Source organism: Salmo trutta, chromosome 2 (assembly GCF_901001165.1).
Source record: "Salmo trutta chromosome 2, fSalTru1.1, whole genome shotgun sequence".
Lineage (NCBI taxonomy): Eukaryota > Metazoa > Chordata > Actinopteri > Salmoniformes > Salmonidae > Salmo > Salmo trutta.
The window spans coordinates 57,904,669-57,932,649 of record NC_042958.1 but is presented as its reverse complement, the minus strand read 5'-3'; the positions used below and the strand labels follow the sequence as shown (position 1 = coordinate 57,932,649).

The window sequence follows — 27,981 nt, the reverse complement described above, 5'->3', positions numbered from 1 at the left end:
GGAGGATGCAGGGCTTGGAAGAAGGATATGTTTTTTTTTTTATTACAAGGTTGCAGAAAATAGAGTTCCAGTACAAAGTGCCATTCCTCATTGGTGCATGTGTGTCTGTCTGTCTGTCTGTATATATGCAAGGACTGCAGTGTGTGTGTTTGGGTGTTTGCGATGGGCGCTGTGGTCCATCATTCTGTCCATCTGTCCGAGCGAGCGCACAGGCTCTCACTTGCATGTGTGCACGTCGTAGACGCGCACACACTCCTGGCAGCTGACGTAGCAGCACCAGTGGAAGATGCAGTGGCACTTCTCCTTTCGCTTCTCAGTCCGGGTGTTGTGGCCCCTGCCGCAGCAGAGCAGGTCGCAGCCCTCGATGCCGTGCGAGGACACGTTGCAGGCACGGTCGCGGGTGCCGAACGAGCCCGTCTCCTGGTTGGGCTCGCAGAAGTTGGGCGAGCCCTCGTAGTAGACCATGTCACGCTCCGTGGGGTGTTTGAAGAAGGCATACTTGGCACGCAGCGTCTCCACCCAGCCGCGCGACTCGCGGTGCTTCTCCACCACCATCTCCGAGGCGCTGTCATACTTGTCTTTCAGGTAGTCACCCAGCATGCGGAAGTCGGGCTGTGCCCACCAGCACGTTTTCACCTCGCAGCTGCCAGACAGGCCATGGCATTTACAGCGCAGGTGCATGTGGTCCAGGATGGTCTGGGAAAAAAAGAGAAAGAAGGAAACAGTTCAGAAACTGGTAGAATAATCCTGTTTTCTTTCAGCACAGTGTAAATGTGATATCGATTGGTAGCTTGTCAGTCTACTACCGGAAAGTCTGTTTGATGAACTATTCTTACCAATAACCTGGCTAGTGACTACCGACTTGTAGGTTGAGAACAACATGCTACTTGGCTGAGTCTTCAGGTGTGGTTCAGGCAGCTGTGAAACAGAGGCAGGCCTTTGCAGTGTGCAGCAGCTAATTCCCTCAGAAGTCACTGCACTCACCTGAGCAATGCCACCGGCTCTCTTTGCCTTTGTTTAGATTTGCTTAGCTTTAATTCTCTGGCTATATTTAGCTGCAGAATTCCCCCAGCTGAGGCGGAAGGCAGGTGTTTGTGGCACCTTTGGGCGAGAGGGGAGTGGGGGCGCTGAGGGGTGGAGGGGTTCTTAGTTCTGACATCATGTCCTGGGCTCGTCTGGTCCCTAGCATCTCCCAGGGGCCCTGGGGGGAAACAATGGATTGTGAGAGTGCCAGGTGGGGCGACTGGGATCAGGGTGATGGAGAGAGGGAGAGGGGTTGTGACAGGGCTGCCTGCCATTTTGCGGCTCCTGTGGTCTCTCTGCTCCTGTCTAGTCAGATCAAAAGGCTGCCTTGTTGCCGTGTGGTCTCTCCAATTGCCCCTCAGCGTGCTGGTGAGTAGCTCGCCAGATATTTCACTGAGCAATGACAGCAACGAGTGATGGTTTAAGTCCAGGCTGATTCCCTTCTCTTCCCCCTCAACTAACTCAGGTTATTTGTCTGTCAGGGAATTTCAGATGGGATGTGAGGCATGAAAGGCAGGGGCAACTTTTTACATCAGATAATTACCCAGTCTTTCAAGATGAAGTGCTACTTTTCAGGCGGAAACTCACAGAAATGTGGACTGAATTTAAGTCAAATACTGAAATCTTTCCTGTCACAGAATTAGTAATCTGGTACTGTAACGTTTACTGTGGATAATTCCATCCTATTGCCAAACAAGTAGATCTTTGTTCATTGTCTTTTTACTACTGTGCTTTTTACCTTTCTTCAGCTACAAGGCTGGGTGTGTCCAGTATCATTATGTAGTGATGTGTACTAAAGTATATACACTGCATCCTGCTTGGCTGTGTAGTAAACAGTGTTACATACAGTTGAAGTCGGAAGTTTACATACACCTTAGCCAAATACATTTTAAATCAGTTTCACAATTCCTGACATTTAATCCTAGAAAGAAATTCCCTGTCTTAGGTCAGTTAGGATCAGCACTTTTTTGAAGAATGTGAAATGTCAAAATAATAGTAGAGAATGATTTATTTCAGCTTTTATTTCTTTCATCACATTCCCAGTGGGCCAGAAGTTTACATACACTCAATTAGTATTTGGTAGCATTGCCTTTAAATTGTTTAACATGGGTCAAACATTTCGGGTAGCCTTCCACAAGCTTCCCACAATAAATTGGGGGAATTTTGGCCCAATCCTCCTGACAGAGCTGGTGTAACTGAGTCAGGTTTGCAGGCCTCCTTGCTTGCACACGCCTTTTCAGTTCTGCCCACAAATTTTCTATAGGATTGAGGTCAGGCCTTTGTGATGGCCACTCCAATAACTTGACTTTGTTGTCCTTAAGCCATTTTGCCACAACTTTGGAAGTATGCTTGAGGTCATTGTCCATTTGGAAGGCCCTTTGCAACCAAGCTTTAACTTCCTGACTGATGTCTTGAGATGTTGCTTCAATATATCCACATAATTTTCTTTCCTCATGATGCCATCTATTTTGTGAAGTGCACCAGTCACTCCTGCAGTAAAGCACCCCCACAACATGATGTGGCCACCCCCGTGCTTCACAGTTGGGATGGTGTTCTTCGGCTTGCAAGCCTCCCCCTTTTTCCTCCAAACATAACAATGGTCATTATGGCCAAACAGTTCTATTTTTGTTTCATCAGACCAGAGGACATTTCTCCAAAAAGTATGATCTTTGTCCCCATGTGCAGTTGCAAACCGTAGACTGGCTTTTTTATGGCGGTTTCCTTGCTGAGCGTCCTTTCAGGTTATGTTGATATAGGACTCGTTTTACTGTGGATACAGATACTTTTGTACCCGTTTCCTCCAGCATCTTCACAAGGTCCTTTGCTGTTGTTCTGGGATTGATTTGCACTTTTCGCACCAAAGTACTTTCATCTCTAGGAGACAGAACGCGTCTCCTTCCTGAGCGGTATGACAGCTGCGTGGCCCCTTGGTGTTTATACTTGCTTACTATTGTTTGTACAGATGAACGTGGTACCTTCAGGCGTTTGGAAATTGCTCCCAAGGATGAACTAGACTTGTGGAGGTCTACAATTATTTTTCTGAGGTCTTGGCTGATTTCTTTTGATTTTCCCATGATGTCAAGCAAAGAGGCACTGAGTTTGAAGGTAAGCCTTGAAATACATCCACAGGTACACCTCCAATTGACTCAAATTATGTCAATTAGCCTATCAAAAGTTTGTAAAGCCATGACATCATTTTCTGGAATTTTCCAAGCTGTTTAAAGGCACAGTCAACTTAGTGCATGTAAACTTCTGACCCACTGGAATTGTGATACAGTGAATTATAAGTGAAATAATCTGTCTGTAAACAATTGTTGGAAAAATTACTTGTGTCATGCACAAAGTAGATGTCCTAACTGACTTGCCAAAACTATAGTTTGTTAACAAGAAATTTGTGGAGTGGTTGAAAAACGAGTTTTAATGACTCCAACCTAAGTGTATATAAACTAGTTTATATACACCTAAGTGTATATAAACTATATAAACTGTATGTGTATTTACATTACAAATTTACGTTGTATAGTATGTATAACCAATATATCCATTCTAGTTGTACAGTAAATCCTCAGTGTAGGCCTATTTACCGTGCGTCCTGCCTCGTTGTTGTGCCGGTTCATAGCAGAGCGTGCGTCGGGACGGTTCTCTCTGGCATCAGCAAACTCCCTGGACACCAGCACCCCGAACTCAGCATCCTCGCTGCAGCCGCCCCACTTCCAGCCCTCCCCCGGTGGACCCTTGTGGTGGGAATTACAGCCACACATGGTGGACGTGCCCTCAGCGCAGGACCGCGTCACAGCAAACGCCACGCCCGCAGAGGCGATGGCGTGGACGAAAGCCGACTCTCTGGTGGCTAGCGAGAAAAAGGAAAGAGTAAATTCAATCAATTAATCTTTAGTATCATCTTCTTAACAAAACAGTTTCTGCAATCTTCACTGCTGCCAACTTCCATACATCAGGGGTAATGAAAATGACACCCTTGGGCACAAACCTATTAACACAGCTTTTCACCTTCAAGCAGGTATTCATATATCATAGCGATAAATACTTGGTTGACACACAATGTACTGCAAGAATAATGTTTTTCAGGAGAAAAGTCCTTGAGAGGATTTAAAACATTGGGCCCTGATCAGTGTAGAAAACACTGGGTGAAATTATCTTCACTCTCATCATCTCAACATCTACCATAGAGCTAGGTGATATGGACAAAAATCCATATTGCGATAAATTGACCCATTTTTTGCGGTAACAATAAATCAGCGATCAATTATTTTTGGGGGGAGGTGGTGTGTTCTACTGATTTTGGAAAGCGTTGTAGAGATGGCTACATGAGACATGTCCCCTATCTGTGGCATCACCATATTGTGGCTGGTGTCAGTAGGGCCTAATGCTCAGTGAGATCTCAGTGACCTTCTGTCATCCCTGAGGTGTGCTGTTTTGCATTGGAAAGTGTTTCAGGAATGTCGTCCCCCCCTCTCCTCCCCCTGTCAGAGCCCACAGGGCCTCTAGGTAGAAACCGAGCAGTGTGTCTGCTTTCCTCCGTGTTTGTGCTGAAAGATGGAGTTACGCCTCCTTTGAACGGAACAACTTATTATGTAACCAGACACCATTGTTTCACAATCGCAGCACACTTACTGTGTGCTGAGGGCTTACCCATTTCTCTACTGCACCACCTCGCACTGCACACACACAGGCAGGGACACACACACAGAGGGTATGGGGAGGACCCACTCTGCAATCGAGCCACTGTTAAAGCATCTAGGGAGGCCTAGTCTCTCTAAAACTGACTGCAGTTAGTAGTGTTCTCTACTAAACACCTGCAGGGAAGTTAGTTATTCTACAGTGTAAGTCGATCTACAAGTCTTTGTAGTGTTAATTTGCATTAAACAGAGAGAAACATACTTGAAAAAAGTTGTCGTTTCGGTCGCTAGGGGACATTTAACACGCTCATAAAGTTAATTAGCGCTCAACCTTTCATGACGTTATTTTTTGCATTTAAGCCTTTGTTTGATTGAAACCTTTATGCGAATGGCTGAATAGAGTCACAGTTCATAATAGGGTGAGAGGTCATATGGCTGCTCTGATGGGAAATTCTGGGAAGTGGAAATGTAATACAGTCACTGAACTAACACTAAACATCACCCCTGTTATCTACATGACAACATGTCTCACACAATATCCAATCAGGTAATACATCTTGTAAATATATAGTCACAAAACCATGATTAAAGACATTTTCCAAAGTGCCCACAATCAAAAATGTTTTCCAGTGTGCTTCATTCTAGGTAAACAGCGCTAAAAGTGTAATTTTTGTGCTTAAAGCTCAATGTTTGTTTGATTGGATCACACACACCTCTGGTTGGGAGGCGAGCGGGAGTCCCAGCTAGCCCTGGCAAGCCATGCTGGGCTCTCCACAACGGGGGCCTGTGAGCTGTGGGCCGCGGGAGCTCTGGCTGTCAGCCAAGGCTGCGCTGCTCCTGCTACCTGCTGGGCCCATCAATCCGCCTTTGTTTCCCTTGTGTCACACTAGATTACCCACACAAAGGGCCCAGCGACTCGCGCCCCTGCAGCCCCGCTCTGCCCAGAGTTGGCAATCCCTAAACTCCCCCCCTCCAACACCCTCTCTCCACCACCCCCTGAAACCCCATCCTCCACTACCACCATCACCGCCACTTTGCACCCTCAACCCCCCCATTTTCCGCCTGTAGCCACCACCATAAACACCATAGTGGTTAAGGTGGTGGTGGACTGGTATAGCCACCCTGGTCTGGGACCCCCTCCCTCGTCAACCCCATGCCATCACTCCCGACTCAGGCTGCCCCCCCCCTCGCCAGCACCCCCTGCCTTCCTTCCACCTCACCCCAACATGCCGGCCTAGGGTAGGTTGGGAGATTCCCTTTCAGCCTGTTTTCATGACAGAGTCAAAAGGGCGTGTGAATGGGGCGCCCGTGGGAGCCGGGCTGTGTGAGACGAGCACTGGTCTTCAGGCACAGTAGGGGTTGCGCTGAGCCCTCCAGCCCCTTTCTATTGCATGTAATCTCATTTGGCCTTCCCGCTCCCTTTTTTAAAATGTATTTTTAGGAGAGCGATGGAGGTTCACACTGCCCATTCCTGCCCAGATCCCTTTCCCTCTGACACGCAGGCTAATTAATATCCAATCAGCAGCCTCAGTCCGCAACACAAAGACCCATCTTCATCATTAGGTATTTAAAGGCCTACTCCGAGCACCCCAGGTTCTGTTTTCTTAGTGCGTTCTGTGTTTTTCTATCAGATTATTTAAAGCACCCAGTCAGTCTTAAGACCGTTGATGATTAGTATTCACTGTGAAAAGCCTGGCAGATGATCTCCAGTGTATTAACTGTGACAACTGTGTATCAACTGTAATTGTGTGAGCTAATCTTGAGAGATTTACAACACTAACTAACTTTCATGTGTGAAAACATCAAGGTTGGGAAGCTCAGAAGAAGACACACAGACTCAAAAGACAAATGTGATGTTGAAGGTAGCGAGATGGATGGACGTCAAATAATCTGTCAGTGCTTGTACCGGCGCTCCTTTCTCACTGCAGTAAGGAAAGGTGTTTATTACTGTAATTACCCTGCGGGTCATTTGTCAGTAGGAGCATGTGGAACAGGCAGTGCTCAGCAGCAGGGCAATGGGTTCTTCTATCCCTATGTCAGTTTACGGTACTTACCTCACATTTGTTTACACACCTTGTTTCCCATTTTCTCACTGATATGCAGTGGTGTAAAGTACTTAAGTAAAAATACTTTAAAGTAATACTTAAGTAGGTTTTTGGGGTTCTGTACTTTACTATTTATATTTTTGACAGCTTTTACATTCCTAAAGAAAATAATGTACTTTCTACTCCATACATTTTCCCTGACACTCAAAAGTACTTGTTACATTTTGAATGCTTAGCAGGACAGGAAAGTTGTTCAATTCACACACTTAAAGAGAACATCCCTGGTCATCCCTACTGCCTCTTATCTGGCAGACTCACTAAACACAAATGCTTTTTTGTAAATTATGTCTGAGTGTTGGAGTGTGCCCCAGGATATCTGTAAATTAAAACAACAAGAAAATAGTGCCGTCTGGTTTGCTTAATATAAGGAACATGAAATGATTTATACTTTTACTTTTGATACTTTAGTATATTTGAGCAATTACATTTAATTTTGATACTTATATTTAAAACCAAATACTTTTAGACTTTTACTCAAGTAGTATTTTACTGGGTGACTTTCACTTTTACTTGAGTCCTTTTCTATTAAGGTATCTTTACTTTTACTCAAGTATGACAATTGGGTACTTTTTCCACTAGTGCTGATATGTCCCTTTAATGTTTTTATCACTGCTATGAGAAAAAGTAGTTTCCTCAAAGGACCTGCAATCCCCTGTTGAAGTCAGATTAGCTCATCTTTTACTGAGGAGTCAAATTCTATGGTTGTTGTACATCAATTCGTTTTTTTTGTATGTTTTATATGGTACTTGGCTGTAATTCATATATCCCAAAGATATCTCAGTTACATCCCTCATATGAATACCTCACTGGCAGTATAGAGGAAAGAGTATATTTGTATTCTTCAAACAAACAATCCTGTTACAGTAGGAGGCCTACCTTTGTCCAGCACGGGCCCGAAGATGGCCAGGTTGTCCTTGATGGTGGTGCAGTTCCAGCGGCGCCCCCTAAACTGGTGCTGGCACTCTTGGATGCCCAGCTTCACGCCCTCGGCCACACTGGGCATGATCTCGATGTAGTTGCGACAGAAGCGCAGCTGCTTGGGCACCAGGCCGGGGATAGAGCCACACAGGATGGGTTGGGAGCCCAGAGACGAGTACTGCTGCCCCAAGGCTAGGGACCTGCAACACAGGGAGAGGGAAGGACGGGGGAGTGTGTCATGTACCTGCCCATCCAAACCTACAGTATATTACTGTCTAGTCTAACACCTACCCTACATAGTCTGTCAGTCTCTCTGTATCTCCATTCAGCTTTCTAACGAGAAGCCATCTATAGGATCTGCTGCCATTGAGTATAGAGGGCCCTCCCTGAACTCACTTCCTCAATGGCAGGGAGGGTTATATATGCCAGGGAGGCCCTCCACAGAGGCATAGTGTTCAAAGAAAGAAAGCAGATTGCCTCTCGATATACAAAATGCAACTTTTTATCCCATTGGTTTTAATATATTCTGTGCTCAGAGTTGCTTTTGCAGTAGGTGGGGTTGATTATTGTTTCTCTGTGGCGGTTGGGTTGACTCGGTGAGTGTTTTATTGGCTGCATGAGTGCTTAATGCAGTTGCACTTACAGAAGCTAATAGCCCCTCTTCAAGAAAGGGATATGACCTATTAGTATTGACTTTTCAAAGTGCTCCCTCTTGTTAGCCCCCGCAGATCCTGATGATCCAAAAGATAACACACGCTAATCTGTCTGTTAGTTTCTCCTCTAGATAAGACACAGACATGCTCAATTCTGTTATTAGCCTAATTTCTGGCTTTCCAATTGATAATATGTGATGTGTGTGTGTGTGTGTGTGTGTGTGTGTGTGTGTGTGTGTGTGTGTAAGAGTGTGTATGCAGTTAAGTGTGTGCCATGTGTCGTATTGGACATATGACATTCCTGAAACTCCCTGTGCCTCACCAGCGGGCTGGCAAAGATGTGCCTAAACATGGATTAATCACCACAACGAGACAGCCCAGATCAGCCAGGGATGCCAGAAACCATTATAGTTTCATCGAGGTAATTAACTTTAATTACCTGCTTTTTCTCCTTAGATAAGGGAAGGAGAGGAAAAGGTGATATTTGCTATGTCCATGTTTTAACATGCTTACTGTGATGACAGGCTCAAACAAAACTGCACTTTCTAGAAGATGCTATGTTTGCCATAAAGTAGTTATGAGATTTTGAGGTTTTATTGTTTATTTATTTGCAAATGTATGCCACTTTTATAAACATGTCCTTACCTACCTATGCGAAGTGGCGCAATCCACCATGCACCACAACGCATTGCTGCAGATATTAAGTCCTGTAAGCTAAATTGACAGTACTATAATTTAGCAGTAGCTTCTCTCAAGAGACAGAGCATTCATGATCCTTATCTGTTTCATGATATTGTACTGTACTGATTTTTTCACAAGCATACAGAGAGACACAGAGAGACACAGAGAGACACAGAGAGAGAGAGAGAGAGAGAGAGAGAGAGAGAGAGAGAGAGAGAGAGAGAGAGAGAGAGAGAGAGAATCATGGGGAACAATCGGTGCTGATCAGATCAGAGCTCCACCCGGGAAGACCTCAGGCCAGCCGCAGGGTGCAACTCTATCACGGCAGCCACTGACTCTGAAAGATGAGCACGCTGCTGCAACCCACCCCGACACAAAAGCCAAGCCATTGAAGTCAGAGGGAAAAGTTCACAGCTCATGTACGCTTTGCTTTCTCTCCCAGCCACAACCCCCAACCAACGCCTTCCTCACACTTTTGCTTTTTGATCTCCTTAGGAACACAGGTGAGCATTGTTACAGCAGGCTCCCAGGTTTCACTGCTTGCCAATGGGGCTTACGCACTGAGACAGCAGGCTGAATGGCTTGGCTAGTACTGCAGCTAAGCTGATGGAACATGTGAGACTGTCAACTGTCATCACTGCCTGGCCTGCCACATGTTCATCTTGCACTAACTTACCAATAATGTTCAGAAAGATCATGCAATTTCTGGACTAAATACAGATGGCGGGAAGACAAGCGACTAGTTCAACGTCTATTGCAGTGAGCAGTCCTATCTCAAAAGATTAAAATATGCCAGGTAAAGCTAAAGTCATTTTACCTGCATTCACCCAGGCTTCAGACCTCTAACTCATTTCAATACTGAGTTTTGTTATTTTAAACACACACGAAATGTGTTCGTATTCATAAATATCTGTCGGCCCAATAACAATATCCCAATAATATCAACTGAATAAATAGTTCCATAACATTTCATGTTCCCTTGCACAAAAATAGAACTCTGATTTATGTGCTGGTAATTAGAGAGCGGTCATTTTTTATCTATCCATCTTTTTCTGTTATCAATTAATCTAAGGCCATGTTTACTCAGGCATGAGGGAAGACCTTATAAACTCATCTGCCAATCCCAGAAATGCCACTGAGTTCAAGTGTTGCTGACTTCACTCTGTCTGGAGTGACTGAGTGACTAAGTTGCGTAATTACAGTCTGCCAGCTGTGCTACTGCCCATTAATCTCCCAACCTGCCATGGGGCGGACCTGAGTTGATGCCCTGGCCCCGCATGGAGCTGCCTGCCGTGGTGTAGCCCATCCCTGGCACCACATAGCCAATCGACTCGCCCCGCCTCCTTCTGGTACGTTTGCTGCTGACGCACCAGTTTTGGAGGCGACGTGTAGATGTCTGATGAAGTCAATTACTTAACCGCACGAGGGCTTTCTTGTGGACTTAGCGTGTTTAGACTACACGCTGAGGCTCTGCGTCCTCTTTTATTTTGTTTGTAAAGGATGAGCCTCACTTGGTCTGTAATGGACTGACGAGATGAAAGCAAGGGGTGTCTTTGGCTAGGTGCTAATGACAGTCTTAGATCTGAGAGGAAGCCTGTGGGTGCCAGGCATATCACACACACACACACAGAGCGCTGCGCGTATATCACGCTGAGCCAGTCGGCTTCGCCTCGCTTCTTGGAAGCCATGAGCGATGTGTCTCAACCAAGTGGGAGAGGAGCACAGAAGCAGCAGGGCATGGGCCGAGGGAGGCAGAATGCCGGGGGAATCCGCTCTAGGGGAGTAGACAGAGGAGCAGAAACTGCTTGGCAGGTGCATGCCTAGGCAGGTCTGTGACTGTGGGGCCTCCTCTGGCCCTGTGGGGGATTAGTACTGCTGGTTGGGGGGTTTCTCAGTATCAAAAGCAACTCGACGTGAGCATATGGGCCACTGGAAACCACAGACATGAAGAAGAGGAGACAAAGGGATTTCACCACAAAGTGCAAAACGGTTGAAATTCAGGACATATCTATCAAGGCTATTTTCACAGGGGCAAAGCCTCTGAAGGTTGCGATTCTGCTCCATATGTCTTCTGTGAAGGTTTGCTTCACCACTCCCTTAGCTGCTTGAATAACCTTTGATTCAATCAGTATGTGTAGCTAGAATGTTTTGCAGCTATCTCTGTGGGAGGTCTACATCACAGGGGTCAAAATGTCATACCTGTCTAAGAGCAGACTTTCCCTTTGTGACAGCCAGGTACTCCATGCCCAGAGGCACAGAAAACACTCTGCGACCCTCTGAACCACTTTAAGCATGACACCTGACCTCATTGCCTTGAGCTTGGTGGCCTGTAGGAGCAGTTTGAAGTTCATGACCAGCTAGGCTTCCTATCCTATCATCACTTTAACCTCCAGTCATGCATTCAGCTCAACACCAGTCAAGGACAATTACCTCAAATGTGTAGCCCTCTTAATCTCTCCAATAGTATAAAGCCAATGTCAACTGTAACATGTGCAATCACTCAGTTGTATTAGGCCTATAGGCTTACTTTGTAAAGTGAGTGGGCATATTCCTGAAAATGATGTCCCTATGTCAGTGCTGTTATACCATGTTGACAACCTTTTTCCTTCAATAGGCCTAGGCTACAACTCATTCCATTCTCTATCATTTGAATGTAGCCATGTGAAGGGGATAACTAGGCAAGCTATCTCAATTCACCAATATTGTTGTCAGTTTGTCATCCATCTATCCAGTAATAGGCCTAATAAAGAACAGGACACTATGACTATGTAGTTGCTGTTTTAAATTGCGTCTGTCATTATATTAGTAGACACATTTGAATTATTTAGGATTTCCAATAAAGCTTTATATTTGTGTTGTTAATTAAAGTCACTGCTGAACTCACCATTTTGTTGGAGCCCTCATCACGAGGAACACTTCGGATACTAGACTTGTGGTTGCTTGGTCCATTATTGCTTGTTTACTTGTTGACGTAAATAGCCTACACGTTTTTCACGCAGCAGAAAATGCCAGTCAAGTTGTCAACGAGTTAACATATCTTCCGCCAACATGGCGCCACATTTTGACTTTCACCATTTGTATGTTGCTAACTTTAATTTCGGCTTGTAAAGGTTTACCAAACATATATCATATAAAAGAGAGTCGCCACTACGTGATAGCGCGCTATAGCAGTAAAACAGTCACGTGCTGTTCCTTTTCTTCCCGCGCTTGTTACCGATCATACTCTTCTCACATGATGTCGCCTACACTAAAATACACCACAAGTTGTAACTTTTGGCAATGAAAAGTTACCAGGGAAGATCCATGCAATGTTACAGGGTTGGGGATTCGGTTTTCAATTAATAGATGGACAATTGAATTCCTGAATCTATGCTAATGCATGCCTGGTCTCAGGCAAGGATAGGCTAGCCTAGGCTACTCACACGTGCTACACACATGCAACAATGAAGATTTTGAATGGAGAGCAGAAATGATGCCCTACAAGCTGTCAAACTCACTTTAGCTTGAGTAAAGTGCAGGTAGGCTAGGCTACTTAACTGCAGTAAACAACATTTCCAGGAGGGGTATTGCTAATGTCTTCTGACTGAGTTGCAATCTGCAAAAATGCAATGTTTGCCCATGGCACTATGACTATAATGGGGCCTAGGAAGAGAGGGCAAAACAGATAGGGAGAGAAGGATTAGAGAGAACCAGCCTGTCACAATCCATCCCTCTATGCATTATTCCCCAGGCACTGTTCAAAGCTCCATGGAAAATAGGGTGGTGTGTGCTTGTGCAGCGGGAGGGCGCAGAGGGCATGGCTCTGTTGCTACTTGTACTCAAAGGCTTCACTCCTATCATGCCATGCATTTAGGTGCACACATGGCTACCCTGTCATAGTTACTGTACAGTGCTTTTTCTGCATAGAAAAGTAAGTAACAACAGTAAAAAATAAAAATAAATAATAAATAAACATAATTTACGTGATGTTTAAACATTATTAGTGTAAACTTAAACGACTACAATCAGATATAAAGTATGTAGAAAAGGGCAAGTCGACAGTAACAGAAATACGCTGAGACTAAACAAACCTGAGACTAATACGCTGAGACTAAACAAACCATACAACTCTATGCACAAAGACTACTTTGAACAATTTCCATTCAGAATTTTACAAAAACACATTTACTGGAAGCACTGTGCAGAAACAAATTTGGTAACAGAATTTCTGTAAAAATCTCCCTCGGGTTTTATGCAACAACGTTTTCCATGTATATGCTCTGAATTAAGATTACAAGATGTCTGCAAAAAGAACGGGGTGTCAGCTATGATATGACACCTTGAGTTTGAAAAAATCTATTTTGGTTATTGAACTACAGTAAGTGAAGTGGATTAACACCCGGTATCGGAATTACGGTAACATAATTAAATTATGGGTCCCTGATCTGTACTATACTAAAATGCATAATTATGAATGTCATTCTCTTCATAGTGATGTATCCGGAATAGGTACACAAAAGGTAGAAAAATGTAATAACCTCCTTTGCATGTTTGGGTATTATTCTACTCACTGGCTATTATTCTAATGAGCTCTGTCCCCAAACAATACCAAATTTGGTTGGTCTGGACCGGACAAATCTGTACCAGTCATAGACGTCTATGTTTCAAAAGTTTGGGCATCACAGTACAGTACAGTTTATTTGTTTATTTGGATCTCCATTAGTTTTGCAGATGCAGCAGCTACTCTTCCTGGGGTCCACAAAAAACACAAACATGAAAAGTAACAAAACACTGATACACTGATAGACAAGGAGTGTCATACAAATGTAAAATACAATGATATACAAACAATGCAACTAAAACATTATACAAACAATACAACAAAAATAATGTGTTAGAGTGTGTCTGTGTGCCTGTCTGTTTTGAGCCAGCCGCAGCTTTCTTTCTTTGAAGCACTTGACCATTTTAATGGACAGTAATCAAGAAGGGACAAGACCAGCGCTAGTACAGTTCATTTTTGTGTAACAAAAACACAACATATATTTTAATAACAGACATACCCCTCCCCATCTTCACAACAACTTTGTCAATATGGTTTGACCATGATAATTGACCATTCAATGATATACCTAGGAGTTTAGGTTTCTCAACTTGCTTAATGGTCACACCCTTTATGTACAACTCAAGTTAAGGTTTAGGTTTTAGAGAATGTTTTGAACCAAATACAATGCTTTTAGTTTTAGATGTATCTAAGACCATTTTATTCATAATCACCCATTCTGATAGACTGTAACTCCTTATTTAGCATTTCACTGAGCTCACTGGCTTTGGGTGCTGACATGTGGAGTCATCCGTACACAGTCATTCTAGCTTCATGTAAGACCAGTGGCAAATCATTTGTAAAAATAGAGAAGAGTACAGGCCCAAGGCAACTGCCCTGAGGGACACCACAGAGAAGCTTCCATTGAATAATATTCTCTGGGTTGTATTGGTTAAATAACTCTCCAACAATGTGATTAGTTTTTTTTACAACAATTTATTGTCAATAACATCAAAAGCTGCACTGAAATCTAAGAATACAGCTCCAACTATCAAATATATTATCAATTTATTTTAATCAATCATCAGTCAGTGCAGTACAAGTTTAGTGCCCTTCTCTATATGCATGCTGAAAGTCAGTAGTTGTTCTCTGAAAATTAGCATTGTATTTGGTCAAACACAATCCTCTCCATCAGTTTACTAAGAACAGACACACACACTCCTTTAGGCTTTTGTTAAAGATGACGCAAATAGGGGTGGCAATACAGTCTGCTATCATTCTCAATAGTTTCTATGCCTGGTGGCTTATTATTATTATTATTGATGGACAACAATAGTTTTTCCACCTCTCCCACACTAACTTGACACAATTCTAAACCGCGATCCTTCTCTTTCGTTATTAGATATTTAATACAAAAATAAACAATATATACAAAAGTATGTGGACACCCCTTCAAATTTGTGTATTCTGCTATTTCAGCCAAAGGTGTATTGCTGACAGGTGTATAAAATCGAGCACACAGCCATGCAATCTCCATAGGACAAACATTGACAGTAGAATGGCCTTACAGTGACTTTCTACGTGGCACCGTCATAGGATGCCACCTTTCCAACAAGTCAGTTCTTCAAATTTCTGCCCTGCTAGAGGCACCAGCCAACTGTAAGTGCTGTTATTGCGAAGTGGAAACATCTAGGAGCAACAACGGCTCAGCTGCGAAGTGGTAGGCCACACAAGCTCACAGAACGGGACTGCCGAGTGCTGAAGCGCATAGCGCGTAAAAATTGTCTGTCCTTGGTTGCAACACTCAGTACTGAGTTCCAAACTACCTCTGGAAGCAACATCAGCAACTGGTCATCGGGAGCTTCATGAAATCAACACGCGCAATGACAAGTATCGGCTAGAGTGGTGTAAAGCTCGCCACCATTGGACTCTGGAGCAGTGGAAATGCGTTCTCTGGAGTGATGAATCACGCTTCACCATCTAGTAGTCCGACTGACTAATCTGGGTTTAGTGTATGCCAGGAGAACGCTACCTGCCCCCAGCATATAATGACCTTCTAGATGATTCTGTGCTTCCAAGGCCCTTTCCTGTTTCAGCATGACAATGCCCCCATGCAAGGTGAGGTCCATACAGAAATGGTTTGTCCAGATCGGTGTGAAAGACTTGACTGGCCTGCACAGAGCCCTGACGTCAACCCCATCTAAAATCTTTGGGATGAATTGGAACGCCGACTGCGAGCCAGGCCTAATCGCCAACATCAGTGCCCAACCTCACTAATGCTCTTGTGGCTGAATTGAAGCAAGTTCCCGAAGCAATGTTCCAACATTTAGTGGAAAGCCTTCCCAGAAGAGTGGAGGCTGTTATAGCAGCAAAGGGGGGACCAACTCATTAATGCCCATGGTTTTGGAATGAGATGTTCAACAAGCATGTGTCCACATACTTTTGGTCATGTAGTGTAGCTTCAAGAGCTTTGTCCAAATACTGAGGGCAGATTTAAACAGCAACAAACAGCAGGGATTTAGACAGCCACCAGCCCAGGATAATCCGCGGTCCCAGCCACAAGGGCTAACCGCGATATGGGCTGTGTTCAAGCTTTTAAGGAAACGTTGCTAGCTGGATAGCTAGTTAACAGCTAGGCTAGCTGCTACGCCCAGCAGCTCTTCAAACTTTTGGTTGGCAGGATCCCTGGACAGATATAGCGGTCCCAGCAACTGAGGCTAACCTCGTCGCGGGATCCAAATTCAAAAGGTAGCTAGTAACCAAACTTTTTCATAGAACACTTTTTCAGAGACTTTCAAAAGTACTGTACTGTATTGTATTGACCTATACTCTACTTTTCTTTTCTTTACTGTACTGTACTGTACTGTACTGTACTGTACTGTACTGTACTGTGCTGTTCAAACTTGTGAAATAGACGTCTATGATTGGTTCAAATTTGGACCCAATTTCAACTATTTTTCAACGTCCATGGACGTCCAGTGTCGTTCGGTGCTCAGTGGGGGAGTGGGCTGGTTACAGTGAATGGAAAGAGAGGGAGCTCATGGGTAGGTGTCAGTAAGAGCCGGGAGAAATGACATTAACTGGAGAGAGTGAGAAGAGAGACAGGGAGAGAGAGAGGGAGGGGTTGTCCAGACTGTTTTCACACTTTTGCTTTGACCACCTAGCGACAGAAAAAGAAAGAAAATGGTTATGAGCTGAACCTAACAGTATGCCAGTGGAAAGGAGAACAGTAGCAGGTGACCCAATTGTGTTGTGTGACTACTATGAATTCCCATTGTAGCCAATTCAGTTGTAGTCATTATTTTACAGATTTGTTTGGTCGTTCTGTTACCGACTTAATAAATCATAAACCAAATTGTTATCTGTAAAAACACTATAACTAATTGATAGGTCTACATTTACTTGTTACTTTTGTGAACTTTCATTGTCTTCCCTCCTCATGAGAGAAATTAGAAAATATTGATGTGTTTTGATGTATTTCTAATGCCTTTTAAGACATTTTCTGATAGATGTTCCTTTTCCAAAACCTTTGCTTATTCCTAATTTGTCAGATGGAAAATGGTTGTAATGTATATACTGTCTTAATTTCTCAAACATGTAGACTTTGCTTTCATTTGACACCAAATTTGATGTGCTCCTATGAACGTCACATGTTAGTGCTCTTGTTTTTTTTCTCTCAAAGAAACACACAAAATATAATAATAATTATTATTATAATGGACCTATGTATTTTTAAATAAGATATTCTTTGAGACCAAACAATCACAAAAAATAAAAGCTATGCATTCAGGAGTATTTTTGTCATGGCATGGGGCCCCCCATTGATTTTGTTGTTTGAGTCACTCAGGTATAAGCCATGGCAAAATGTGTAGAATTTCAGGAAATTAGCTTTAAAACTGCAAATGTTCTCTCAGCCTCATGGCAAAATGTGTAGAATTGTAGGAAGCCAGCTTTAAAATGGTAAAAAATGTATCTCCATGGCAAAATGTGTAGAATTTCAGGAAATTAGCTGTAAGACAGAAAATTGTGTCTCTGCGACCAAGAGGAGAGCCTCTAAAATGTTCAATCGTTGACCACGCCATTGGCCACCCCCACCGTCACATCCACCACCTAAACCCAATTTCTATCCAGAAAAAAACCCTGCTGTGGGGCCAAATTGCTGTCTTATAATTCAACTGAATGTTCAGTGAAACTACTGTACCATAACTAGGCTTGTTGTAGCCTCAGCCACTGCATTATCCTGCTTGTTGAGTGTGTTGACTGGCTACTTCATAAAACAGATAACAGCCTGCTGAAAATTTGGCAGATGCTGATATACCAACCTTTTGACTCATATCACATTTAATTTAATTTCAATGTAATGACTGACTGTACCTTGTTTGTTTGCATAGAACACTCAGTCTCAACCACCCCTACACATAATGTAACCCGTTGATTATGACTTCCTGATAGATCTGTGTTGTAGGAGAGAAGTGGGATTCATTTAAGATTTCTCCACCATACATTTGCATAGGGATAGTTGTTGATGAATGCCAATCAGTCTTGTGCATGTGTGAAAAACTTTGATTCGATTAATTCAATTAATCTTATACCACAGCATTGTTGAATACTCGTTTCTGATTGGCTAGGGCATTCTAGAATGGACATTAAAACCAGATAACGGGACAGTTGGAAAAGATACCGGGACACCTTGCAATCATGATTCCCATTTGCAGTCCCATTTGCGTGCGATAGTTGTCTTATCAATCACACCAAGATGAAACTCAGACTCCAGATAGTTAGAGACCATATAAAGTCCACAGACTGTTCGGTCTATAGGAACGCTCTCTACAATGAAGTGCTATCAAACTTTATTCTAGCTCTATGTTGACATCACAAGTTGTCAGATTTACCCTGGGGGTCTGTGCTAAATGAGGCCTCATGCACTCAGGATGCACACCAAAACATTGCCATCGGAATCTCAATTATAATCCAACCACAGAATCCACAGGAGAGACAAAGACACTCTGAAGAGAGTGTAAGTGGGGCACAGGAAGTTGTCGGCTTCGCCCCCAGGATGGGACTTTTCCTGGCGGAGGCTGGAATGCACAGCTCCTGTCTGTGTTGTTGTGTTCTGTTTTTCTTTGGCACACTTTTGATTTGTAGTCCAACAGCTCTGGGCTAATCAGATAAAAAATGACAGGACCCCTGCAAATTTTTCCAAACTGTTTTTTTTCTTCCTTCAAACCCTTCATCCCTCTCTCCCTTCATCCCTCTCTCCCTCGCTCTTGTTCTCCCTCCTTCTATACTTTGAGAGCGAGTGCAAAGCTGGGACAGGGAGCCCCTGCAGTCAGAACAGAGGAGAACAGGGAGCTGGGGTGTAAACTTGTGAACCTGCCTGTCAGGAAGCGACACTGAGTGTGAGAGCCGTGCAGCAGTGGGGAGCGTACAGAAATGGTCTGGGGAGCAGACAGAACACTCTGACTGACTGTGTTTAACTGCAGCAGTGCCAGTCATAGTGGAAGTAGCTCTCTTTCTTTCTTTCTTTCTTTCTTTCTTTCTTTCGTTCTCTTGTTCTTTCGTTCTCTCGTTCTTTCATTCTCTCGTTCTTTCGTTCTCTCGTTCTCTCTCTTGCTTGCTCTGTCTCGCTCTGTATGTCAGAGCACAGACACAACTGAAACTGTTCAGATAGAAAACAGCATGGCCTGTTTACAAAGTGTTTGTATGAACCATCCAAAGGAAACAGTAGTAATCGGTGACTGCCCTGGCTTTACCTCTCCTAGCATTGTGAGACAGTGCCAACTCGTTTTGATTTACATATGGTTGAATTGTCAACGTGAAATCAACCAAAAATATCACCTTGTCATTTGATTAAGGTTAAAACTTGGGTGAAAAAAATGACAACATTTTTGCAAATCCAATCAGTTTTCTATGTTGATTAAAAGTCATCACATAGAATTTGTGGCTTGAAATGACATGGAAACAACATTGATTCAACATAACATTTATTGAATTACACTACATGACCAAAAGTATATGGACACCTGCTCGTCAAACATCTCATTCCAAAGTAAAAAAAATAAATAAATAATCAAATCAAATGTTATTTGTCACATTCGCCAAATACAACAACCTTACCATGAAATGCTTACTTACAAGCCCTTAACTAACAATGCAGTTTTAAGAAAATGAGTTACAAAAAATATTTACTGACTAAATGAACTAAAGAAAAAAATTGCTAAAAAATGACAAAAACAAAGTTACACAATAAAATAACAATAAGGAGGCTATATACAGGGGGTGTACCAGTACCGAGTCAATGTGTGGGGTACAGGTTAGTCAAGATAATTTGTACATGTAGGTAGGGGTAAAGTGACTATGCATAGATAATAAACATTGATGAGCAGCAGTGTAAAAACAAAGGTGGGGGGGTGTCAATGCAAATAGTCTGGGTGGCCATTTGATTAACTGTTCACCAGTCTTATGGCTTGGAAGGTAGAAGCTGTTAAGGAGCGTTTTGGACCTAGACTTGGCGCTCCAGTACCGCTTGCCGTGCGGTAGCAAAGAGAACAGTCTATGACTTGGGTGACTGGAGTCTTTGACTATTTTTTGGGCCTTCATCTGACACACCTAGTATATAGGTCCTGGATGGCAGGAAGCTTGGCCCCAGTGATGTACTGGACTGTACGCACTACCCTCTGTAGTGCCTTACGGTCGGTTGCCGAGCAGTTGCCATACCTGGCGGTGATGCAAGTCATGAGCATTAATATGGAGTTTGTACCCCTTTGCTGCTATAACAGCTTCCACTCTTTTGGGAAGGCTTTCCCACTAGATGTTGGAACATTGCTGCGGGGATTTACTGTACATTCCAATTCATCCCAAAGGTGTTCAATGGGGTGGAGGTCAGGGCTCTGTGCAGGCCACACCGATCTCGACAGACCATTTCTGTATGGGCCTCACTTTAGGCACGGGGGCATTGTCATGCTGAAACAGGAAAGGGCCTTCCCCAAAATGTTGCCACAAAGTTGGAAGCACAGAATCATCTAGAATGTCATTGTATGCTGTAGCGCTAAGATTTCCCTTCACTGGAACTAAGGGGCCTAGCCCGAACCATGAAAAACAGTCTCAGACAATCCTCCTCCACCAAACTTTACAGTAGGCACTGTGCATTGGGGCAGGTAGTGTTCTCCTGGCATCCGCCAAACCCAGATTAGTCTGTCGGACTGCCAGATGGTGAAGCGTGATTCATCACTCCAGAGAATGTGTTTCCACTGCTCCAGAGTCCAATGATGGCAAGCTTTACACCACTCCAGCCGACGCTTGGCATTGCGCAAGGTGATCTTAGGCTTGTGTGAGGCTGCTCAGCCATGGAAATCCATTTCATGATACTCCTGACGAACAGTTCTTGTGCTGACGTTGCTTCGAGAGGCAGTTTGAAACTCGGTAGTGAGTGTTGCAACCGAGGCCAGAAGATTTTTATGCGTTGTGCGCTTCAGCACTCGTCGGTCCCGTTCTGTGAGCTTGTGTGGCCTACCACTTCGAAGCTGAGCCGCTGTTGCTCCTAGATGTTTCCACTGCACTTACAGTTGACTGGGGCAGCTCTAGCAGGGCAGAAACGAACTGACTTGGAAAGGTGGCATCCTATGACGGTGCCACGTTGAAAGTCACTTAGCTCTTCAGTAAGGCTATTCTACTGCCAATGTTTGTCTATGGAGATTGCATGGCTGTGTGCTCAAGTTTATACACCTGTCAGCAATAGGTGTGGCTGAAATAGCCGAATCCACTAATTTGAAGGGGTGTCCACATACTTTTGTATATATAGTGTATCTGGAATCTTGTGTTATGCATACATGTGAGACATAACCTGGGAAGGTTTGGCTATAATTAAGCATTTAGGGTGCACAGGTGTGACCAATACTAATTAGTCACCAGACGTCAGGCCTGTCTAAAGGTTGCTTCTTGTTCATGATTAGCTACTGCCCAGTAGATTTTTTTTAAAATGTAACCTTTATTTAACTAGGCAAGTCAGTTAAGAACAAATTCTTATTTACAAATTGTTATCTACCCCGGCCAAACCCTAACCCGGACGAGGCTGAGCCGAATGTGCGCCGCCCTATGGGACTCCCAAACATGGTTGTTTGTGATACAGCCTGGAATCGAACCAGGGTGTGTAGTGATGCCTCTAACACTGAGATGCAGTGCTTTAGACCGCTGCGCCACTCGGGAGCCCAGTAGCAGATTTTTAAACAGGAGCTATAAAAACGGGCAATTCTGGCCAATGAAGGTTTATACGGTGGTGTGTGTGTGGGTTTCCGTTTCAGAGTGAATGAGTTTCTACCTTCCCTCTTTAACTTCCCTCTCTCCTCTCTCTCCCTCTCCTCTCTCTCCCTCTCTCCCTCTCTCTCTCCCTCTTTCTTAGTCCATGTGTGTGCCCCTGAGGACTCCTGTGCCTCTTGGCGTTTTGGCCTATTTTCCTTTGAGGATTTGTCCTGACCTGTGTTTTAACGCAGGTAATAGCTCTGCACTGTGGGACTTTGTCATCACATGTTCTTTGATGATATGCGGAGATTAGGAATCTCCTTTACTGCTTTGAACTACCAGCCTCCTTTGAACCTCTCTCCCAACCGTCTGGTTAGACTGGATAACGTCATGCCAGTGGTTTGTTTTGTAGAGCTGGACAGTCAGGTGTCAGGCTCTTTTTGTGTCAACTGAGTGTTAGCTCACTCGGATGACGTACATCGATTGCAATTCAAGCAGTTAGCTAGCTACTGTAGCTATCACTGTGGCAAAGGAGCCACAGCACAATATAACCCAAACTGGGGCACAAATAGGGAACCTTATCCACCTGCTCAAGTGATGTAGGCTAGTCCAATATCTACTGTACAGAATGGAGGTTTGCCAAATTGGAAAATAAACTTGCTTTTCACATGGCACAGATCTCTGTCTGGCGAAATCACTATACTAGCCATAGATAATTCTCACAGGCATTAGGGATGTCTTTGACACCCGCCTGTATGGCAGCCGCTGCCATTGTTATGGAACCTTACCGGTCTTAATAATAACATTCTGAAAGGATTTCCCCTTTTCTTTCCCCTCCCTCTTATTGCACTGCTCAATATAATGTCTGAACATCCTTGATCTTTTCACACCAGGATTGCAGACGGAGGATTTTCTCGCACTGAGGATCATTAAAGTGATCCCTTCAGGGGGAGGTCACAGTCACATAATGACATTCCAGAGACCCAGAGATGGACCCTAGAGCCCACATTTAAGCCACAAGAGTTGCCCTGCACATAGAGGGCAGGGGTGGCCAGGACAGGGCAGGACAGGGGATGTGTATGGTAGTCATGCCTTAGAGAAGATTGACCATTTCATTTACTCTGCTACCCACATATCACAGAGGGAAACAGTGTTTAGACTTCATGTCTCTCTCTCTCGCTCTACCTAACCTTTTATATAGGGCCCGACTGATATGAGTTTTTGAGTTTGATTCTGATTTGTTGGGGGGCAAACTGTACCGATACCGATATATCTGCCGATATACTGTTTTACAGCAGGGAAAATGAAAAAGTGTCATTTTCCCACACTGAATTCTCATACATTTCCATCCAAAAGAGCAATTGTCTTAAAACTTCTTCGGGATCGCTGTCCCGTCCACGGGACGGTTGAGCTAACGTAGGCTAATGCACTTAGCATGAGGTTGTAAGTAACAAGAAGATTTCCCAGGACATAGACATATCTGATATTGGCAGAAAGCTTAAACTCTTGCTAATCTAACTGCACTGTACAATTTACAGTAGTTATTACAGTGATAGAATACCATGCTATTGTTTGAGGAGAGTGCACAGTTTTGAACATGAAAAGTTATTAATAAACAAATTAGGCACATTTGGGCAGTCTTGATACAACATTTTGAACAGAAATGCAATGAGTCATTGGATCAGTCTAAAACTTTGCACATACACTGCTGCCATCTAGTGGCCAAAATCTAAATTTCAGTGGGGCTGGAATAATACATTATGGCCTTTCTCTTGCATTTCAAAGATGATGGTACAAAAAAAATACAAAATAACGTTTTTTTTTTTGTATTATCTTTTACCAGATCTATTGTGTTATATTCTCCTACATTTCCACAAACCTCAAAGTGTTTTCTTTCAAATGGTACAAGAATATGCATATCCTTGCTTCTAGGCCTGAGTTACAGGCAGTTAGATTTGGGTATGTCATTTTATGCGAAAACTGAAAAAAAGGGATGGTTAATAACTATGCTTCAAATGTTGATTTCATACATTGTGACAATAATGACACATCACGAGAATGGCTGCAGTGTTCAGATCAGCATGAGATTCCCTTTTCTCATCCCATTTATTGAATATCGTTTAGTGGTGGAGTTATCGACCGATATAGTAATATTGGTGAACCGATATATTGGTCAGCTTTAGTTTTATACAATATCTATGTCACTGCCTTGATGTGATTATGCCGACTAGGGCGGTGTTGAAATTGGTGCTACTGGAGGCTACACTGATCTGCTAAAAACTGCATTTCACCAGAAGTCACCAGAAACTGGCATTAAAAGCTAAAGCCACAGCTCAGTCAGTTTGAATAGTAACAAACAGTTTCCATAGGTGACATCCTCTCTCTGGTTCCCTCTGTAACAGAACAGTGGCCATGATTACCAGAATATTAAGTGGGTAATAGTCTGCTGGATTTAAATGTTTAGCGGTTCTACGGCAATGTTCTTTGACTACACCACAAATCTTTCTTCCACCAAGGTTGGTATTTGAAGAGTTTCTAATGGGTAAGACATGGGCGATGTGGAGTGTCGACATTCACTCATCATGGCCACTGTCTATAACATGAATACAAACAGAAATGGCTCAACTGGCTGACAGGTTAGCTTTAGCGCTTTCATTTAGGGATTACCTGTGTATACACCAAGCGTTGATGGTATTTTAATGTGTGATGGGCTCATCCTAAACTACTTATGATTTGTCAAGATCTTTTTAAGTTGCTGTTCTCATCATTCTACCATGATGACAAACACGTAGGCCTACTGTAGGTACAGTATAGTGTAGAATACAAAGTTGAAGCATATCAACCCTTTTTCTCCAATCACTTGTATTTGATTTGTATTTATTTGAGTTGTGCTGCACTATAGCATTATTTGATTCGAATACAGAAATAAAAAATTAGCAGGTCAGCATTTTTCGCCACCAGTCTTGTTCTGGATGCAGCTCTGCAGAGTGGTCACTAACTGGCACAGCCACAAAGTCATCAAATCTGATTTTAAACCTAACCATAACCTTAACCCTAACATTAACCACACTGCTACCCTAATGCCTAACCCTTAACCTAAATTAAGACCAAAAAGCACATTTTTGATTTAATTACTTTTTACAATATAGCCAATTTTGACTTTGCAGCTGGCCTATCTAAGGGGAAATCGGTTAGTTCTGCCTCCAGGACAAGACTCATGACAATGAACGACAACAGGCGCAAAATTCTGTGAGAAAAGATTTTCATACATCCCAGTTGTATAGCCTGGCTAAAGACACCATACAGTATGGAAGCAGTACAGGGCTTTGCCACAATCTTTTCCAAAATACTTGATATTTAAGATGAGACTTGGGAGATGTACTATATTTATGTATAGCGTAAGAGGCGAGTAATAGAGATACTATACAAAGTAAAAAAACACTGATTTTTCTCCAAAAGCCACACATTTATATTAGAGATGGGCATCAGGCTGCCAAAACCTTTATCAGATGGCTCTAGTCTACCGAGTGGCTCAGCGATCTCCCAAGTGGGCACACATCTCAGTGCAAGAGGCGTCACTACAGTCCCTGGTTCGAATCCAGGCTGTATCCGGCCGTGATTGGGAGTCCCATAGGGCGGCGCACAATTGGCCCAGCGTCGTCCAGGTTTGGCCGGGGTAGGCCGTCATTGTAAATAAGAATTTGTTCTTAACTGACTAGTTAAAAAAAGGTTAAATAAAATACAGAGCCCTCTTGGAACATATTGTTATCTTTTATCTGCTTTGATATCTTTACACATACTTTATTTTCTCTCACTAAGGAAACTCTTCTAGCTACCAAAAATGTTTGCATTTTAAAAAGGGGTCTATTTAAGTTACATTCTTGCGGGGGGGGGGTGTATTTTGTGTGGCAGCTCCAGCTCCTCTCCAAACCCCCTCATTAGCTAGCTATTTCACTCTATCACCTCTTCCTCTATGCATATGTACATCTCCAGAGTTATTTATGCTCTGTTTTGTTTTCCACACCCCATCTTGTGATTGTGTGACTGGCTGCCAGGCATGGTGCAGTCAAAACTTCTTCTCCCCTTCCTTCCCCACTTGGCTGGAGAATTTACGACCAAGTCATCGCCCTGAAGCTGAAAGGAGCCCTGGCTCGCTGAAACTTAGCACCCTCTCCCTTGATGCACCACGTACCCATCTCGTTGTTTTATCCACTCTGGGATGTGCTCGAAAACATTCCACGACGACAGTGACAGCGCTCCATGACATCCATTCCTCAGCACCTGTCTGACCACCTGAAGCTATACAAGGCCATTTCATCTTTTCTCCCTCTCCACCTCCACCTCCCCCACCCTCCACTTCAAATGAGTTATCCAAATCAAAGGTGGTGCGCATTGTCTGGAGCTGAACATTACACCAGTGTCATGTAAGCTCCTGCAGAGAACAGCTGCAGGTAATTCAGACAGAGAATCCTGGTGTCTTTGTTATGTTGTGTGCTGAATCAAGGGAGTGGGTGTAAAGTCGTCCTGCCATTAACACTTCATCCCTGTGGCCTGTATGTTTGGCAGCTCCCCTCTCTGTAAATGAAACCAGAAGATGCTGGTGGTTTGGGCAGGACCGCTGTGGGACCACATGCTAACTGGGCTACTAAAAGTGCAGTAGCTCTGACAAGTATTGTGTCGGGAGCCAAAGAAGCTTTGTCATACTCACAAATATCTCCAAAATAAAATGTGTCATGTTACAAAAGAGCAAGGCCTATGAGGTCAGATGCATAAAGCTGAATTTCGAATGAGATGATCCTCTACATTTCATGTGAGGGTGCCAAACGGGTTCTGGAATATTTCAACAAAGACACATAAAGCCCTACAGAGCATAACCTGATTGTACCATGACACTAACAAACTCCCATAGACCTCGGCAATATTGCAATACTAATTTAATGACAAAGTATATGCTTAATCATTGTTTATATTAAGTATATTAAAATGTATTAAAACCATTTATGTATAAATTAGATCTGACACAGTGGCAGTCTCACAAATTTGTTGATTTCATTGATTTGAAGAATTTCAAAATGACAGGGCTTAAAGTAATTTCAAGCACCATTAATGGTACTAAACAGTTAACACTTTAGTTTGTGAATAACTCCCTCGAAACAAAACCAATAAAGAACATTCAGTTAACAATGAAGAGTTACACGGCATGATTGGGGGCCGGCGGCCAGAATGTAGAATATGGACCCACAATGGCAAACCAAAACAAAATGACGCTGACTTAAAAGGTCCTGATTGTATGACTCCAAATATAAAATTATATTTTTATTTAACAAAATAAACTAAGTACTTATACATTTGGACTCACAAAATGTATGGTGGAGTTTATACAATTTTAGTTTTTCCTGAAGATGTTCAATGTTGTCATTGTCCTTGGAGGATGGAGACATTATCTAAACCAATAATTACACTAATTCCAACCGCTATTTAGAAACGCTCCAGGCCAATATTCAGAGACAATTTACATAGACAAGCCATCCATAGGCTCCTTTAAAAAATCCCTATAGATATTGAATAAGCTTCATGCTCAAAACTACAATTCCAACCTCCTTAGCATCTCAACATTTATCTAATAAGATAAATGGACCTTAGTGTAGAGGAAAAGAACGGCAAGCCTTTTCCGTTACACCAGTACTTGAGGTTAAGATTCTTTTGGACTGGGCTGGAGAACATTTTTCCACGCAGTCAACTGAAAGTGCACTGTATTCTGCCCTCTAAAAATGATCATTGACCAAAAGTCTCCCTATAGCAGCTCTAGGATTTGATGCTGAAACTCTAGATTGTACTCACCACCAGATGGGATAACCTCCAAGCACCCGCCAGCTGGACAACCACACACACATCATATATCCAACCAGGTACAAATCCATGAGGTATGCCTTGTGGTGATAGGAGTGGAAATGGATCAATACATAGAACGTCCAATGGGGAATGAAGAACAGACTTCCTGGAGGAGAAGCTTTAGCAAAAGCTTGATTGTTGAGGGAGGGGAATTTAAATGAAATTGAAGCAACAACAAAAAACCTCCTGTTTTCCCCCTTCTTTGAGTCGGGCCAGGGAAGTGTGTCTGGCTCCTTGTAGTTAAGAGAGTAAGTCTCTCTCTCTCACACATACACAAACGCACACACACACACGCTCCTACCCGTCCTCTCCTT

At 43.3% G+C, this 27,981-nt stretch overlaps 1 protein-coding gene across 3 annotated transcripts; it reads right to left on the bottom strand.

The window, feature by feature from the left end:
* Positions 1-30: 30 nt before the first annotated feature.
* LOC115158435 (proto-oncogene Wnt-3) lies at positions 31-27,970 on the bottom strand. 3 transcript variants are annotated; one of them, XM_029707387.1, is made up of 4 exons: positions 27,617-27,970; positions 7,643-7,884; positions 3,609-3,874; positions 31-696 (listed from the first exon to the last, which is right to left on the bottom strand). In XM_029707387.1, exons 1-4 carry the CDS (start codon positions 27,694-27,696, stop codon positions 217-219), a joined length of 1,068 nt encoding a protein of 355 aa, XP_029563247.1. In that variant the 5' UTR covers positions 27,697-27,970; the 3' UTR covers positions 31-216. The 3 variants fall into 3 exon arrangements, with proteins under 3 accessions (XP_029563247.1, XP_029563253.1, XP_029563261.1); XM_029707393.1 differs by lacking the exon at positions 27,617-27,970 and adding an exon at positions 11,903-12,154; XM_029707401.1 differs by lacking the exon at positions 27,617-27,970 and adding an exon at positions 11,218-11,285.
* Positions 27,971-27,981: the final 11 nt, after the last annotated feature.

What these genes read in the sequence shown, in the direction of transcription:
- LOC115158435 (XM_029707387.1), bottom strand. Translation starts at nt 27,696, where the DNA reads ATGGATTTGTACCTGGTTGGATATATGATGTGTGTGTGGTTGTCCAGC. An exon ending in GGAGGTTATCCCATCTGGTG is followed by an intron (nt 7,885 to 27,616) that starts GTGAGTACAATC and finishes CCTGTGTTGCAG; the next exon opens with GTCCCTAGCCTTGGGGCAGC. An exon ending in ACAACGAGGCAGGACGCACG is followed by an intron (nt 697 to 3,608) that starts GTAAATAGGCCT and finishes TTTTTTTCCCAG; the next exon opens with ACCATCCTGGACCACATGCA.